This window comes from Marmota monax, unplaced genomic scaffold, assembly GCF_021218885.2.
Source record: "Marmota monax isolate L192 unplaced genomic scaffold, Marmota_monax_Labrador192_F-V1.1 WCK01_AAM20220418_F8-fsc00053, whole genome shotgun sequence".
NCBI classification, from domain to species: Eukaryota; Metazoa; Chordata; class Mammalia; order Rodentia; family Sciuridae; genus Marmota; species Marmota monax.
The window spans coordinates 7,399,648-7,417,227 of record NW_026693153.1 but is presented as its reverse complement, the minus strand read 5'-3'; the positions used below and the strand labels follow the sequence as shown (position 1 = coordinate 7,417,227).

At 33.9% G+C, this 17,580-nt stretch overlaps 1 protein-coding gene across 2 annotated transcripts in view; it reads left to right on the top strand.

Annotated features, from left to right (window-relative positions):
- Positions 1-7,523, top strand: part of Tbc1d23 (TBC1 domain family member 23) — a 57,586-nt gene extending 50,063 nt beyond the window's left edge. For both annotated transcript variants that reach the window (XM_046455303.2, XM_046455305.2), the window contains 3 exons: positions 758-893; positions 3,229-3,423; positions 5,889-7,523. In XM_046455303.2, the coding sequence (XP_046311259.1) occupies positions 758-893; positions 3,229-3,423; positions 5,889-5,970 (413 nt within the window). In that variant the 3' untranslated portion in view covers positions 5,971-7,523. The remainder of the gene's footprint in view (positions 1-757; positions 894-3,228; positions 3,424-5,888) is intronic.
- Positions 7,524-17,580: the final 10,057 nt, after the last annotated feature.

The following is a 17,580-nucleotide window of genomic DNA, read 5'->3' as shown; positions in this document are numbered from 1 at the left end:
TTGGTGGGAAAGTGAGAGAGAGATGATTAGGAAGAGATGCATGAGGGTTTCACTGTCATTTAAGCTCTGGTGTATGGATTTCCTTTATCATTATACTCTATATTTTAAACTACTTATTAAAAAGCAAAGGGAAGGGCTGGGGATATAGCTCAGTTGGTAGAGTGCTTGCCTTGCATGCACAAGTTCCTTTGTAGATCCCCAGCACCAAAAAAAAAAAAAAAAAAAGAAAGAAAAAGAAAAAAAGAAAGAACATTTATAATTATTAACACTAGGGATGTAATTTTTAAATAAGAAAAACAAAATCAGAATATTTTACATTTCTTTCATGGAAAAGGAAAGAGATTTTTTTTTGATTTATACAGGGATTGATTTTTATTGTTATTTTCTATCATAAAATCAGAAAAACAAAAGAACTCTGCCATCTTTACCTTCCTGATAGTTAACTTTTTATTAGACAGTTCAGCCATTGTTCTACAGACAATGCAGATCATAGTTACTTTATCTGTGTAAAAAAATATTAAAACTTGTGTTCTTAGTATTTTCATTTGACTTTCTTACCTTGTAAATTGATGTTTCATAACTATATTTCTGTATTAGTATCAGTGGCAAAAGGAAATAGAGTAGCAGGATTAGAATTTTTTTCTCCCCTTCAAACCTTTGAATTGCAAATAGTACAAAAATATCTTTCAGGTTGTTAAGAGATGTACCATTTTTAAAGTTGGTAATATCCACTTTTAACATTTTTAATTCTTTATAGATGAAATTGACAGTTCTTCAATGTCAGATGACGATAGAAAAGAAATTGTAAACATTCAGACTTGGATAAACAAGCCAGACATCAAGCATCATTTTCCTTGTAAAGAAGTGAAAGAAAGTGGACACATGTTCCCTAGGTACTTTTAAAAATGTCTTCTTCAGAAGTAAAATTGATTGGGGAAGTTAATATAAAATTGAACTGCAGAAGAACTTTTATTTATCCAAGTACAAAAGATACAATTTTCTTCTGTGAACTTGTATTATGTATCTTGATTTTTGAGGTATTTATGTAATATTTATTTTGAATTTTCTAAACAAAAAATGTTAAAAAGTATATTGAATGCCTTTATAATATTTTTCTAGATGTACTAACTGTTAACATTTTTTCACACTACCCCCATGTTTGTATGCATCTAACACACACAGACAGACCTATACTTCTTTTTGTCAGACCATTCAAAAGAAGCCCATAGATGTGGTAATGTCATCCCTAAATGCTTTAGTGTAAATATCCTAAAAATAAGAGCATTCTTCTACACAATTTGAAGCGTTTATTTCACTTAAATTTTTTAAAAAATTAGTATCACCCAACACATAGATCATACTCAGAATTTTCAGTGTCCTAGAGTATCTTTTTTTTTTTTTTTTTGAGGGAGGGAGGGAGAAGTACTAGGGTTTGAAGCCAGGAACACACAACCACTGAGTGACATCCTAATCCCTTTTTAATGTTTTTTTATTTTGAGACAGAATGTCACTAAATTGCTAAGGCTGGCTGCAAACTTTCAGTCCTGGCTCAGCCTCCCAAGTTACTTGGATTACAGGCCTGAGCCACATGGACGTGCCAGAGTATCTTTTTTAGAGTTTTTTTTTTGTTGTTGTTGTTTTTTTTTTTTTTTCTCTGTATCCGGGATTCAGTTGTAGTTCATAATTGGATTTGTCTGTTACATCTCTTATATCTCAATATAAACAGTTCTTTCCCTTTGCCTTTCACTTCCCCTTACTCTTCACAGTGAATGAATCCTTTGAGTCCAGAGAGTTGTCCTGTAAAATACTCCATATTCTGGACTGTCTGATATTTGTCTTACTGTTTTAAATAAAAATGTAAGAGTATTATCATTATTAAAAGTGAAAAGGGGTTAATTCTATGCTCATGTGTAAGAGGCCAAACATCTACTACATATTATGCCCTCTCAGCAACTGGCTGCTTTCTCTTCACCATTCTCTCAACCAGTAAGTCCTGCTTGACCCACAGAGAACCCCAAACACCTGCACAGTGACATTCCAGCCACCACCAGCCAGAACTTTAAACTAGCCTTACCAGTGGTCACAAGCAGTATGTTGGGCCCCCTTGGTAATTAGTGATTATAAACCATTTTCTGGGAAGAGGGGGAAAAGCACTGCACCAATCTGGGCCTGTGCAAATGACACGATAAAGGAGTTTCAGATCTGTGGAGTCCATGAATCCATGGGATATTCACAGTTGCTTAAACATTTCAGGGCTGGTTTCTCTGTTCATATCTGTATCTGGTGCTTAGGAACAGGGACCCATGATGCCCAAGGGCAAAAAGTCCTACTTTCTTTTTTTATTTGTTTGTTTGTTTGTTTATAGTACCTGGGACTAAACCCAGGGGAACTTGCCCACTGAGCCATATCCCTGCCCTCTTTTACTTTATTTATTTATTTAGAGACAGGATCTTGCAGAGTTGCTTTTGCCCTATTTTCTTTAAGGAAGGAAGCAGACTTGACCCCGATGCTCAAAAAGGAGCAACCCTAGACTTTTTCTTGTTTTCATTCCCCTTTTTTTCTGCTGGCCTTGTACTGGGTTTGTTTACAAAAGATGTATTTTGTTTAACCATATATTAAAAAATGGTAAGCTCTGGAAAAAATATTTTGTGCTCATTTTGCTTTCAGGATCTAGTTATAGAATATAACTGTATTCTATAAAATATATAACTGATGTGTTGACTGAATAATTTTGAATATAGATAATCCCTTTAAAAGTCAGAAGGGCAGTATATTCCACTTCAATCAAAACTTATTATTTTAATGATTTATACATTGATTTGAGCTTTAAAATGTACGTTTTCTTTTTAAATAATTGTACAATTATGTTATAAAACATTATTTTTACGTAAAATTAAAGGAAAATGATAAGCTGTTATGTAGCTTATTTGTTTATAGATTATCTTGTTTATATTTTTCAGCTCAAAAGTAATTTCACAGGCTGGGGTTTTAACTCAGTGGTTGAGTGCTTGTCTCGCGTATGAGAGGCTCTGGGTTTGATTCTCAGTACCATATAAAAAATAAATAAATAAGTAAACAAAGACATTTTTAAAAAAGTCTTATGTTTAAAAAAAGTAATTTAATTTAAAGTTGAACATTTTTTATAATGGGAGTGTTTATGCAATAACCTATCTTGAATTATGTATTTAAAGTTCTTTATTCTTTTAATGTTCTTTTTTTTCTCTCAAGTCATCTGTTGGTTACGGCAACACATATGTACTGTTTAAGGGAGATTCTTTCAAGGAAAGGATTGGCTTATATTCAGTCTCGACAAGCACTTAATTCTGTAGTTAAAATCACATCCAAAAAAAAACATCCTGAGTTAATTACCTTCAAATATGGAAACAGCAGTGCTTCAGGAATAGAAATCTTGGCTATTGAAAGGTAAGATTTTGAAGATGATATTCTCTGAATTATTGCAAGTCATTGTTAAGAACACTTTGTTTCTCTGCTGAGATGGTGGAATAGTATACTTTTTTTTTTTTTAAAGAGGTGGAGTACATGGGGGGTGGGAGTGGGAGAAGGAGAAAGAAAGAAGAACTAGAAAATGAAGTTGGCCAAATTATGCCATGTGCATGTATAAATATATCATAGTGCACTCCAATTTTATGTATAATGACACTATCAGTTTAAAAAATAAATAAAAGGAAAACCAATAGTGTAGATAAAGGGAATCAGGGAACGGAGAAGTAGAGGGAAAGAGGATATATTGGAGATTGAAATGGAGAAAACTGTTATATGCATTTATGAATATGTTAGAATGAAGCCCACTATTATGTAAAACTAATAATGCACTAATGAAGACATCAATAAAAAAAGAAAATTGTAAACATGTGAGTAAAACCAAAATATTATTGCTAGATTGTAAGATCCAAGGTATTAGGAACCAGGGCTTTTATACTCTCAATCACAAGTTGTCAATAAACCTGTCTGGTAAATAACTCAATTTTGACAGACAAAATTCAAGAAACCTTAGGTCCACTTTGCTTTGTTGGGGATCATTTTTTTAATATAATTTATTTTTTATTTTTATTAGTTACTAATGGGCCTTTATTTGTTTATATGTGGTGCTAAAAATCGAACCCAGTGCCTCACACATGCCAGGCAAGTGCTCTACCACTGAGCCACAACCCCAGCTCTTATTTTTTTTATTTATTCTGATCATAATGACAGAATGCAGTTCATTTTATATTACACATATAGAACACAATTTTTCAAGACACTAATTGTAGGGGGTCATTTTTATAAGTATTCTTTACTATCTTTTTCTCCCCAATTCTTAGTCATGTAGTTTAACTATTAATATGTGATTCTAGTAAGTGCAATGGCTAATAAACTTTTGACAAAAAGATGCTTAATAATTATCCATACCAGTGCAACACTAAATGTCAATTAGCAATGAAATTAGAAAATTGTCTACATTCTAAGGCAATGTTTTATTTTCCTTCATTAAAAACTGTTGTTTTGACAAACTGTCAGTAAGCTGGGCTGTGTACTGAGGGATGTAGTACAGATTGAGCATCCCTAATCCAAAAATTCAAAATGCTCCAAAACCCAAAACATTTCGAGTGCTGACATGATGCCACAAGTGGAAAATTGCACATCAGGAAACTTGGTTTCATGAATTAAATTATTAAAATTTTTGCATGAAGTTACCTTCAGTATTTAAGGTTTATATGAAATGAATTTTGTGCTTAGAATTGGATCCCACCCCCAAAATATCTCATTATGTATATGTGAATATTATACAATTGAAAAAAATCTGAAATCCAAAACATTTCAGGTTCATGCATTTTGGATTTAGGGATAATCAATCTGTAGTTAATTATAGTATAGTACAAGCTCCTCCTTATCTCATTGTGGATCAGTAATAAACAGCTCACAGACACAAGAACTACAGACCACTCCTAGTTTGATACTAAATTATCTTTAATCTGTAGAAAAATATGAAGCTCAGAGGGTTGAATGATTTCCCAGATCTTGACTTGTGATAGAACCAAATATAGTACTCAATTAATTACCAATTAATCTTCTCAGAACAAATCTGTACATGTAGATTCAGTGAGTCAAAGAGTATACACAGATTAATATCTACTTATGTATATTAATCCCAACCAAAGGATATTGAATTGACTTATGTATAGGAGTATTTAAATATTGTTTTAAAGATTTTACATTATTTAATTTTATATAACCCTCTGAATTATATATAACTGGGATAACTGTCCCTATTATAAATGTAAATCTATTTTAGGGAACTTAAATTCTTGCACAAGCTCAAATTATTAAGTGTTAGACTTGTTGAGTTTGGAATTAGATACCATCAAATTATGACTTTGTGGTTGACTGAATTATATCTCTGCTGGGCTGCAGAATGTTTGGTTACCTTGTATTCGATTATCTAGATATTATTTATATTTAATAATAGTTCAGAGAATTTTAGCTTTATACTATATGAAAAATCACATGGCTTTTATATTTAAATTTCCTTTCAAAATAAACTGTTGGGCTGGGGATGTGGCTCAAGCGGTAGTGCGCTTGCCTGGCATGTGTGCGGCCCAGGTTCGATCCTCAGCACCACATACAAAGATGTTGTGTCCGCCAATAACTACAAAAAATAAATATTAAAAAATTCTCTCTCTCTCTCTCTCTCTCTTTAAAAAAAAAAACACAAAATAAACTGTTGATATCTGTTAATATATATTATGGGGATTACACAGGAGGGCATCTCGGCTGGCTTTGTGGGTTAGGGAAAGCTTCCCATCAGGGGAAATCTCAACTGAAGGTAAAGCATTGTATTTATATCTGTATGTATCTATATATATATATATATCTATTTTTCCCCACAGGTATTTGATTCCAAATGCAGGGGATGCTACCAGAGCCATAAAACAACAGATCATGAAAGTTTTGGATGCTTTGGAAAGTTAATATATTAAGAAAATTATTTAAATGAAATTAAGGCAACCAAGAGAAACATGAACATATATTTCCTGACTGAATACTAACCAGAGACCTTTCATTTACTCATGGGGGTGCTTGACTAGCAGGTCTAAGTGTAAATTATTATTATCGATTTCTGGATGGTTAAATTTTTAAAAATTTTCTTTTGTGTTTTCGGTTTTATAAAATGATTTATTATAAAGGCCAGTTATTAAATGACTTTGAAGTAACTGCCATTGTGCCCCTATGGACCAAGGGTACAGAATGCAGTTCTGTTTTGAAGAGCTGTTTTAAGGGAACATATATCACTTTCAGGTTTTCAAACAACCATAAACTTATATATTTGCAATGTCTTCACTGAAAATTAGAGATAAAATTAGTTAAAGAGACTTCCTTAACTGTTAAACTTAATTTTACCCACTGAGCAATATCAAAAACTAAAAACAGGTTAATAATTAGTTCACTGTTTCTGTTCTTAAGAAGAATAAAATCTTTTTAATTAATTGAATGAAGATTCCAGCCAATTCAAAATATAGTCCAGCTAATGAGCTAAGTCATCTTTGCTCCATTATGTAATTATTTGGACACTGAAATACCAAAGTATGCCAAGCATTTCTGAGTTCTTCAGAAATACCATACTTCATTTTGATGATTTCTGAAAAGCAATTTAAAACATTATAAGTAGGTAGCATGTTAAGATCAAAATTATCATTTGGGGGACAGAATTGTATCTGTAAAAACATCATTGATCTTTATTACAAGTGGATAATTTTTAGGATATTTCAAAACTAGTGTTGAGCACAGATTGATTTAGTCTCCTTGAGATGATGACCATCTGTGACCACACTCAATATCCACTTAAATAAAAGCCAAATAATCAGAGAGATGTATAATTTTCAATCACATAATTTATATCACTTTCTGAAATTCCTTTTTCTTCATTTGGCTTTGTCTTCTCATTAAAGTTCCAGGGGTTTGAAACTTATTATTCTGTTAATAAAACTGAAGTGATATGCTTTATTTTACAGCTTTATCAGCTTAATTTACTGTGGCCCATATTAATTACATGTAGTAAGAGATCCAGAAACATCTTTGGGGCCATGGGATGATTTTTGTAAAACCCATTTGGGAAATAGCAAATATAATCTGCCATGTCCTAAAATGTAAGATTATCTCTAAGGGATTGATAGAAGTATCTAGAATGTACCCTGTTAATAACCAGTTATTTTAATGGAAATCAAGTGAATAGAAGACAACATAATTCAAGAAATTTTATTCTGATATCTAAATAAAAACAGTTTGAGTGATTGAAGACATTTGCATGAAATTGCACCTGGTGCAATACTTGATATTTATAATCTCCCCAAAAACTGTTGTATTGCACTTTTTCCCTTTTCTTGGCACCCCCCTAGAGATGTCCTGAAGTCTGATTCTTTTGCCCATTTCAGTCATGGGACTTTTTTCACAATATAAATGTAAAGATGTTTGTGTTACTGTTTATAAATTACAATTGTAAATAAACTGGTACAATTTGCTGAAAACTTTGTTCTTTAAGGCAATGTCTCTCTTTTCTTTTTTCCCCTAATTGTAAATCTGTACCTGCCACAAAATTAGGAGTTTGAAGACTTTTCTTTCTTTTTTTTTAGAGTTTAAATGTTCAGATTTCATATTTAACTGGGGATGTACCTCAGTGGTAGAGCACTTCTGAGCATATGTGAGGCCCTGGGTTCAATCCCCATTATTATAAACAAAACAAACAGATTTCACATTTATATTAAGCTCCTATTTCTATTGATTTAGATGAGAGAAAAGAGTAGTTTTATTTAAAACTAAAAAACAAATGGCATTAGCTAGGCACTGTGGTTCACACCCATATTTCAGCTACTTGGGAGGCTGAGATAGGAAGATGCTTAAGTCTAGGAGTGAGGGGCACATAGGGAGAATACTATCTCTTAAAAACAAACAAAAAACCCCTAATAATATTAAATTCCACATGTGGTAAATTACTGCCTTAAACTATTTAACCTCTATGAACTTCATTTTACTCATCTGAAATAACACCACAGTTAGATTAGTTACACTCATTAGATTGCATGGATTGCAACATTATGAGGTTTGGTGCTACTTTATCTACTTTCAGGATGAGAAAAATTAGATTCAAAGAAATTAAGTAAAAAAGGAAAGCATTCCCTCTTTTTTTCCCATTCCCTGAGAATTATTGCTTATTGAAGTATAATATTATCTTTGCCGGTTGAGCATGGTGGCACATCATGTCTTTCTCCCAGGTTCTTGGAAAGCCGAAACACAGGGATCACAGGTTTGAGGCCAGGGTAGGCAATTTAGTGAGACCCTGTCTCAAAAGGGGCTGGGGATATAACTCAGTGGTAGAGTGCTTACCTGGAATGCCCAAGGTCCTAGGCTCAATCTCCAGTACCACAAAACAAATAAGTAAAATATTAAATTGACAGTGGGGAAAACTCAATGCTATAGGTTGAATAAGTAATGAAAGTAATATCTCAATATTACTATTAACACTTTGAACTTAAAAAAGAATAAAAACATCATCTTGGAGCTAGGTGTGGTGGTGCATACCTGTAATCCAGACTGAGGAAACTGAGGCAAGAGGATCTCAAGTAAGTTTGAGGATAGCCTGGGCAACTTAGACTTTTGTCTCAAAAATAAAAAGGGTTGGGGATATAGCTCCATGGTAGAGTGCTTGCCTAGCATGTGGGAGACCTTGAGTTCAATCCCTGATATTGCAACAAAAAAAATTTTTTAAGATATAATTCACATAACATAAATCTTATCATTTAAAAATCTACAGTTAAACTTTTTTTTTTTTTAATATTCCCACAGAGTTGTGCAGGCATCACCAACTCCAGAACATTCCATGCCCTCCGAAAGAAAAAAAACTATTAGCAGTCACTCTACCACTGAGCCACAACCCCAGCCCACTAGTGCACTTTTGATTTTGATTTGCCTAATCTGGACATTTCATTAATAAAGCAGTTGTACAATATGTGAGTTTTGTGTCTGGCTTTTTTTCATCTAGCATATGATTTTCAAGCTTCATCCATGTTCTGGCATGTATCCAAGTTGCATTCTTTTTTTGTGGCTGAATAATATTTTTATGGTATGGCTATATCACATTTTATCTATTCATCAGCTGGTAGATATTTGGGTTGTTTCTTTGTTTTGGCTATTATAAATAATACTTTGTAAACATGAACATATAAATTTTTGTGTTGATATGTTTTTAGTTCTTTTAAATATCTACCTAAGAGTAGAATTACTGGGTCATGTTAATTGTACATTTGACTTTTTGAGGAACTTCCAAATTATTTTCCAAAGGGGCTTTACCATTTTACATTCCCTCTATAAAAGGCTTGAGCCTTCTAGTTTCTTCACCAACACTTGTATTAAATCTTTCTTTTCTTATAGATATCCTACTGGGTGTGAAGTGAATCTCAGTGTGGTTTTGATTTGTGTTTCCCTAATGACTACTAAGGAGCTCTCTTTCATGTGCTTATTGGCCATTTATGTATCTTTTGGAGAATTGTAATTCTTTTGCCTATTTTGAAACTGGCTTTTTATTGTTGAGTTGTAGGAATTTTTTAAATATTCTAGATAACGAGTCTCAATAGATACATTATTCACTAATATTTTCTTCCATTCTCTGAGTTGTCTTTTCAGTTCTTTTTGAATTTTTTTTTGTGATGACTGGGGATTGGATCCAGGGCCTTGAGCATGTTAGGCAAACACTTCATCACTAAGCTATATCCTCAGCTTATTTTATTTTGAGAAGGCTCAATTGCTCAGCTAAATTGCTCAGGCTGACCTTGAACTTGACATCCTTCTGCTTCAGCCTCCTGAATAGCTGGGATTATAGGTATGTGCCGACATGCTTGGCTCCTTTAACTATCCTGATGGTATGATTTGAACCACAAAAAGTAAAATTTTAATGATAAGCCTATTTTTCGTCACTTGGCCTTTTTTGGTATATCTGTGGAACCATTTCTTTAATTTTTACAATTGTCACCCATTTTGAATTATTTTTATGTGATATAAAGGTCTAATTCATTTTTTATATACAAATAACTCAGTTGTCTTAGTACTACCTGTTAGAGGATAATTTTTCCCCACATTAAGTGATTTTCTTGCCTTGTTGGAAATAATTTGACCTCATCAATTTATTTTTATGCTTTCAAATTGCATTGGTCTGTATGTCTGTCCTTACTGCTAGGACTAACATTCTTTTTTTTTGCGGGGGTGGGTACCAGGAATTGAACTCGGGGGCACTTGACTCCTGAGCCACATCCCCAGCCCTATTTTGTATTTTATTTAGAGACAGGGTCTCCCTGAGTTGCTTAGTGCCTCAGCTTCTGGAACTGCTGGGATTACAGGATTACCACTGTGCTGACAGGAGTAACATTCTTGATTAGCTTTGAATTAACTTTTTGAAATGGAGAAGTGTAAGTTCTCCAACTTTGATTTTGTTTTCAAGATTATTTTCTGAATGCCTATTGTTCTTAGTCCCTTACATCTCCATATTTGTATGAAAGATCAGCCTTTAGGTTTCTGCAACAAAAACAGTTGGGAGCTGGATACAGCAAACCTGTAATTTACCTGAGAGTGAAACATGAATATCAAAAGTTTAAGGCCAGGCTGAGCAACTAAGCAGAGATCCTGTCTCAATAAAAGGGCGGTTGTTCTGGGAATAGGTCAATAGTAGAGTATTTATCTAGCAAGGAAAAAAAAAGTTTGGAGAGTATTGCCATCTCGGCAATACATGAATATTCCAATCCATGAATATGAAATGTCTTTCCATTTTTTAAGTCTTTCAGTGATATTTTGCAGTTTTTTTTCATTTTGCAGAAATCCTTCTTTTAATATTTTAAAGTAAAACGTGGGCATGTTAAAGTAATAACAGATTTATACTTTGTATCCTTCCTCTACCATTTGGCTCTATGCCTCTTTGAAGAATTAGAAGACCCTACAAAACCACAAATTTCATGCTGAAAATAACAGTGTAACAAAGTCCAAAACAAGCTGTGATGTTATTGGTTTTCAAAAAGCTTCAAGGACTAAGATGAGCGATCCACTGCAATATTATAGGCTGGTCAAGCTGATGTTGCTTTACAGCTCATCCATTGCATGTGTGGAAGAAGTAAGAGCAGAAGAGAAAATCACTTCCACCTGGACCACCGCTTCTCTTTATCTGTTAAAGGCACATATATCACTCCCATAAGAGGTTTCATTTTGACACTGCGATCTTGTAGCTTGTCGTACTACTCCAACATTTGATTTCCACTTGCAGGACCAACTGGCAATATCAATCTTCCACCAGGCTTTAACTGGTCTATTAGTGCCTGTGGCACAACTGGGGCTGCAGCTCCAACATGAATTGCATCGTAAGGGGCTTCTGCAGCATATCCCATCCCATTCTATCTCCCACAACCAGTTGTAGTCTCCCTGAAGTCAAAAGTGTTGGATCATCCTTTCTGACATTATTTATTGATTCATATACTAGCTCTTTAATGTGATCAATTCTTATGACTTTTCCATTACATTCAATCATACGTGCATGTTTTGCAGTTTTTATATTTTTCTAAAGTCTTTCACATCTTTTCTTACATTTATTGCTAAATATTATATTATCTATGCTATTATAAATGGAAATGTTTCCTTAATTTCATTTTTTAAGTTTTTCATTGCTAGTGTATAGAAATATAATTGATTTTTGCACATAAACCTTAACATCCTCTAACCTTGCTGACCTTTTTATTCCAACAGGACAGGATTTTTTTTTTTGTGTGTGTGTGTGTGTGTGTGGCATCCACTAGGATTTTCTACATTCAAGACCCTAGCATCTGTGAATGGCAATAGTTTGTTACTTCTTCCTTTACAATCAGGATGCCTTATATTTTCTTACCTAATGGGTCTGGCTAAAGCTTCCAGTATAAGGTTAAATAGAGGGGGTGAGAGCAGACATCCTTGTCTCTTTTTCCCCAGCCTTAAAGGGAAAACATCTAGAATTTCATCTTTAAGTATAATGCTAGTTTTAAGGGTTTTTTTTTTTTTTTTTTTTTGTAGATAGGTTTTATCAGATTTAAGAAGTTCTGCTTCTGTTCCTAGTTTGTCGAATGTATTAGCTTTGGCCACCATAACAAAATACCCTTCTTTAAACAAAAGAAATAGTCATTTTCTCATAGTTCTGGAGCTTTAAATCTGAGATACGGGTCCAGCATGCTTGGGTTCTGTGAGAGGTTTCTTCTTGGCTTGTGGCTAGCTGCCTTTTCACTACATCCTCACATGGGCTTTCCTCTGTGGTATTGTGGATAGTGCGCTCTGTCTTATCGTGAAAGCCCCTCTTTTCTGACCTCATCTAAACCTAATTATCTCCCAAAGGCCCTGTCTTCCAATACCATTATATTAAAAGTGAAGGCTTCAACATATGAATTTGAGGGGGTTGGGAACACAGACATTTAGTACATAATAATGTTTCTACCATGAAAGGGTACTGATTTTGTTTAAAAATAATTGCATGTATTGAGATCATGTGAAGTTTTTTATTTATTAAATAATATTGATAAATATTATTGATGGGTTTTCATATGTTGAACTAATCTTAAATTTCTGGGATAAGTCCCACTTGGTTGTGTTGTATAATCCTTTTTTATGTGTTGCTGGAATCCATTTGCTATTTTACTGAGGATTTCTGCATCTGCATTCATAAGGAATATTGGTCTCTGGTTGGTTTTCTTGTGATACCTTTGGTTTTAGTAAAAGGGTAATGCATGCTTCACAGAATGAATTAAAAAGCATTCCCACCTCTTATTTTTTGGAATAGTTTTTGCAGGTGTTAATTCATAATTTAAAAAAAATGCTTTGCAAACCAGGAATAGAAAAGAACTTCATTAAACTGATGCAGACAATCTACAGATGCTAATATCAGGCTTAACAATTAAAGACTAAATGCTTTATTCTGAAGTCTGGAAACATTTAATGCTGTCCATTCTCACCATTACTCTTCAACATTGTTGTCGAATTCTTACCCAGTACAACAAGCAATGAAAAGAGCTAAAGAGCATACAAGGTTAGAAAGGAAGAAATAAAATTATCACTGTCTGAGGATGACATTAGTAACTTTAATAAGATTGCAAGATACAAGTTCAACACATATCTATATACTAGCACTAAACAATTGGAAACCAAAAGCTTTTTTAAAAAAAACATTTATTGTAACCAAAATATGACATATCTATGTATAAATCTAATAAAATATCTGGAATGTGTATGTTGAAAACTTCGAAGTACTTGTGAAAGAAATCAAAGACCAAAATAAATAGAGAACATACCATGTTTATGAATTGCCAGATGATGTAATTAAGATGTTGGTTAAATGAACTATAGATCTAATTTAATTCCAATTAAAATCCTAGGAAGTTTTTTTTTTTTTCAATAGAAACAAGCTGATTCTAAAATTTGCATGGAAAGGAAAAGGAAACAGAATATCCAAGACAATTTTGAAAGTTAGAACCAAGTCAGGGAGACTCACACTATTTGATTTTATTACTTACATAAAAGCTATAGTAATCAAGACAATAAGGTAGTGACAGAATAGATAAATCAATGCACAGAATATATGTTCAGAAATAGATAATGGGCAAAATTTTTCTTTGCAAAGATTCAAAGCTAATTCAATTGAGAAAAGATAGTCTTTGAGTCTGTTGCCCAAGAATCAAATGATGGAAGCTTTGCCCTCAGTGTTGTTAAGAGGTACTGGAATCCTTAAAAAGTGGGGACTAGTAGAAAGTGCTTGGGTCCTTGGGGGAGCTGTCCTTAGAAGGAATTTATATAGTTCTTCTGGGACCCTGGTTAGTTCTCATGAGAGGGTTGTTATGAGAGAGCAAGACCGGCCCCTCCCCACTTTCTCTAGTTACATATCTTGCCATGTGATCTCTCCCTCTTGCAAATGCTCCCACCATGCATTCACCATTAGGCCCTTAGCAGAAAACGAACTGATAGGACCACCTAATCTTGGATTTCAGCTTTTAAACTGTGGGCTAGCTGGGTGTGATGGCATACCTGTTACTAGGGAGCAGAGGGAGGAAGATCATAATTTCAAAATCAGCCTCCACAACTTAGACCCTGTTTCAAAATACGAAGGGCTCCCAAGTGTTCAATCCCTAGTACTGAAAGAAAAAAATACTAAAAGATGTAGGCTACATAAACCTCTTTTCTTCCTTCCTTCCTTCCTTCCTTCTTACTGGAGATTAAACCCAGGGGTGCTTAACCACTGAGAAACTTAGCCCTTTTTCTATTTTATTTCAATACAAGGTCTTGGTAAGTTGCTTAGGGCCTTGGTAAATTGCTGAGGCTGTCTTTGAACTTGCAATCCTCCTGCCTCAGCCTCCTGAATCACTACACCCAGGAAAACCTCTTTAATCTTTATTAAGTAACTAGCCTTAGGCATTTTGGTATAGCAACCAAAACCAGACTAATATGCTTTCAGCATATGGGGTTAGAACAACTGGATATCTATGTACAGAGAAATGATTCAAACTTACAGACTCATAAAATTCAAAATGGATTCTGTAGCTATAAAACTAATAGAAAATAGGAGAAAATTTTAATGATTTTGTTAGGTCAATATTTGTTAGATATGATATGAAAGCATATATTCATAGACATTTTTCTAAAGTAAATTTGTCAAAATATTTTGTTCTGCAATACTTAACATTATAAAAGACAAACTACATATTGGGAAAAATACTTGGCAAAAAATATCCAACAAAGGATTTGTGTTCAGAATACATGAAGACTTTCAAAACACAAATAAAATTTTTTTTTAAATATTTTTTAGTTATAGACAAATGCAATATCTTTATTTTGTTTATTCATTTTTGTGTGGTGCTGAGGATCGAACCCAGTGCTTCACATGTGCGAGGCAAGCGCTCTGCCACTGAGCCCCAAGCCCAGCCCCACAAATTTTTAAAAAATTGAGCAAAAGATTTAACCATTTCTTGAAAAATGAGTAAAATTTTAAAAATATTTGGGTGGCAGATAAACACATGAGATGATGCTCAACATCACTATCTGTTAGGGAAATGGCAAATCAAATCCACATCAACATAGCATTACATTCCTATTAGAGTGGCTTAAATTAAAACCCAAAGCTGACAATACCACAAGCTAGTGAGACTATGGTATAACTAGAACTTATACATTGCTGATGAGAATACAAAATAATACAGCCATTCTAAACAACAGTTTGGCATTTTCTTATAAAGTTAAACATTTTTACCATACAACCCAGCAATCCCTCTTACTAAGAATTTACCCCAGAGAAATGCAAACTAATACAAAAAAAAAAAAAAACTGGTCATGAATGTTCATAGCAGTCTATTTATAACTACTAAAACCTGGAAACAACCTAAAATGTTTTTCAGCAGGTAGTATATAAACACTAATATATCCATCCATTGGAATACTGCTTAGCAATAAAAATAAATAAACTATTGATATGTGTAACAACATGGACAGATCTCAAAGGTAGGATGCCACATGAAAGAAGTCATCAAAATATATACTGTATAATTCCACTTATATTACTTTCTGGAAAAGGCAAACAAGGACAGGACCAAGTCGGGTTAGGGTTGAGCAAATGATTGATCATGAAGGAACAGAATACTCAGGGAATACTCAGGCTGTTAGAAGTGCTCTACATCCTGATTGTGATGGTGGTTACGTAAATCTATATTGTATTAAAACTCAGGAATGTGCATGGAAAAGATTTTACTATATGTACATTTAAAAAATGTTTTAAATTAAAAGCTCAAAAGTAAATTCAATAGATTCTGTTTTCAAAATCCAATGTGCATGTTTTTTCTTAGCATTTTCACATTTCTTATTTGATTCTTTCCATTGATTTGTGAAGAGGCAGAACAGTGAAGAAATTCGGGGAGCAGGGGTTATGGCTCAGTGGTAGCGTGCTTGGCTAGCATGCATGAAGCACTGGGTTCTATTCTGAGCACCACATACAAATACATAAAGGTCCATCAACAACTAAAAAGTATTAAAAAAAAAAAAAGAAAGAAATTCGGACTAACCTAATTTCTCTGAGTGTGTGAGGTATCTATCTTTGTATCTGAGGGCCTAAGTATTGCCTGCCAAGTATTGAACAGAGGAAGAAAATAAGAATAGCAGAGATCATAAACGGGCTGCTTAAATCTGAATATGACATTTTGTGTGGCCCACACGATTTTTGAAATTTGAAGTTGACAACATTTGAAATTTACAAGATTTTTCCAAAATTTGTCAATTTGGTTTCTAATGAACAAGTACTTTACTTTTAAAAACATTTATAGTGTTTCATAATTCTTAATCACTGCTTTATGTGCCAGTATCTCCATTTTATGGTTGAGCACAAAGAAGGTGACTTCCAAGATTATATAGCTAATGAGTGGCAGAGTCAGAATTTAAATCCAGATGATCTAATTTCAAAATTTATGCTCATACTGCAATTCTAACCTGCCTCCTTTTGGTAGGCTGGCTTGGAAACAGGAGGCCAGAATTAGTGGCTTTCAGTTCACTGTTTGCTTGCTTTTCTGTCTTCAAAGTTGACAGCTTTACTCCATAGTTACCTATCTAGTAGGTATATTAAATTGCCTTCCCTACACTGAATAACCTGCCCAAAGTCACATGCTGTCAGCAAAGTTCTGAATTCTGATCTTCTGATTTGTTGACAATTTCACTAGAGATTTAAAGTATCTATCTATGTATGTATATTTACAGGCACACACAAACTCCTCCCTGTACAAAGTTCTAACCATATAATTACTAAGTTTGATCCTGTAGCATCATATTCTCTCCTTCTAGGATTTATTCTTAGTTTCTCCTTTTATTCTGTGCAAAGGACTCTAATACCTTCTGATTTTCAGCCCCTTTTCTCTGAATTACCTATCCTTTACTATCATTTACTTATCTTCCTGACCCACCTGAAATGAACTCAATTTCCCCAAACTAAGTATCTAATATTATGAAGGAGTGATTGGAGGATAGGAGACCAGTTATGACATGTCTGCAGCAGCCTCTCCAAGGTGAGGAAGGTCTAACTGTGGAGGATGGTGATGGAAACTGAAGGGAAACAGCAGGAACATTTTTTGAGTCAGGGAGAATTCTATCCCTAGCCACAGATGGGTGGTGAAAGACTTGAAAGATGTTGAAATGGCTTAAATTTTTTGGGAGGGTAGGGACCAGCGGAAATTGAAAAACGAGGCAAGAGAGTGGCAAGAATGAGTACAAGGGCTAGGAGGAAAATCTTTTTTGGAGATGACCCATTTAGTTTCAAATAACTGAGTTTGAACCAATGTCAAGGCATGTAAACAGAGATGGCTTACAGGCAGCTGGAGATTGTGAACTATCTCCTCCAGAGTAGAAAATAGAAATCTGACCGCTACCAACTTGGAAATGGTCATTAAAACTTTGAGACAGACATGAATGGCAGTGGGAATAGGGACTGAAAAGCAACATCAGAGTTTTAGCTGGACCTTCAAGATACATTTGGTCTAGTAGTTTTATATTTTGTCTTGTTTC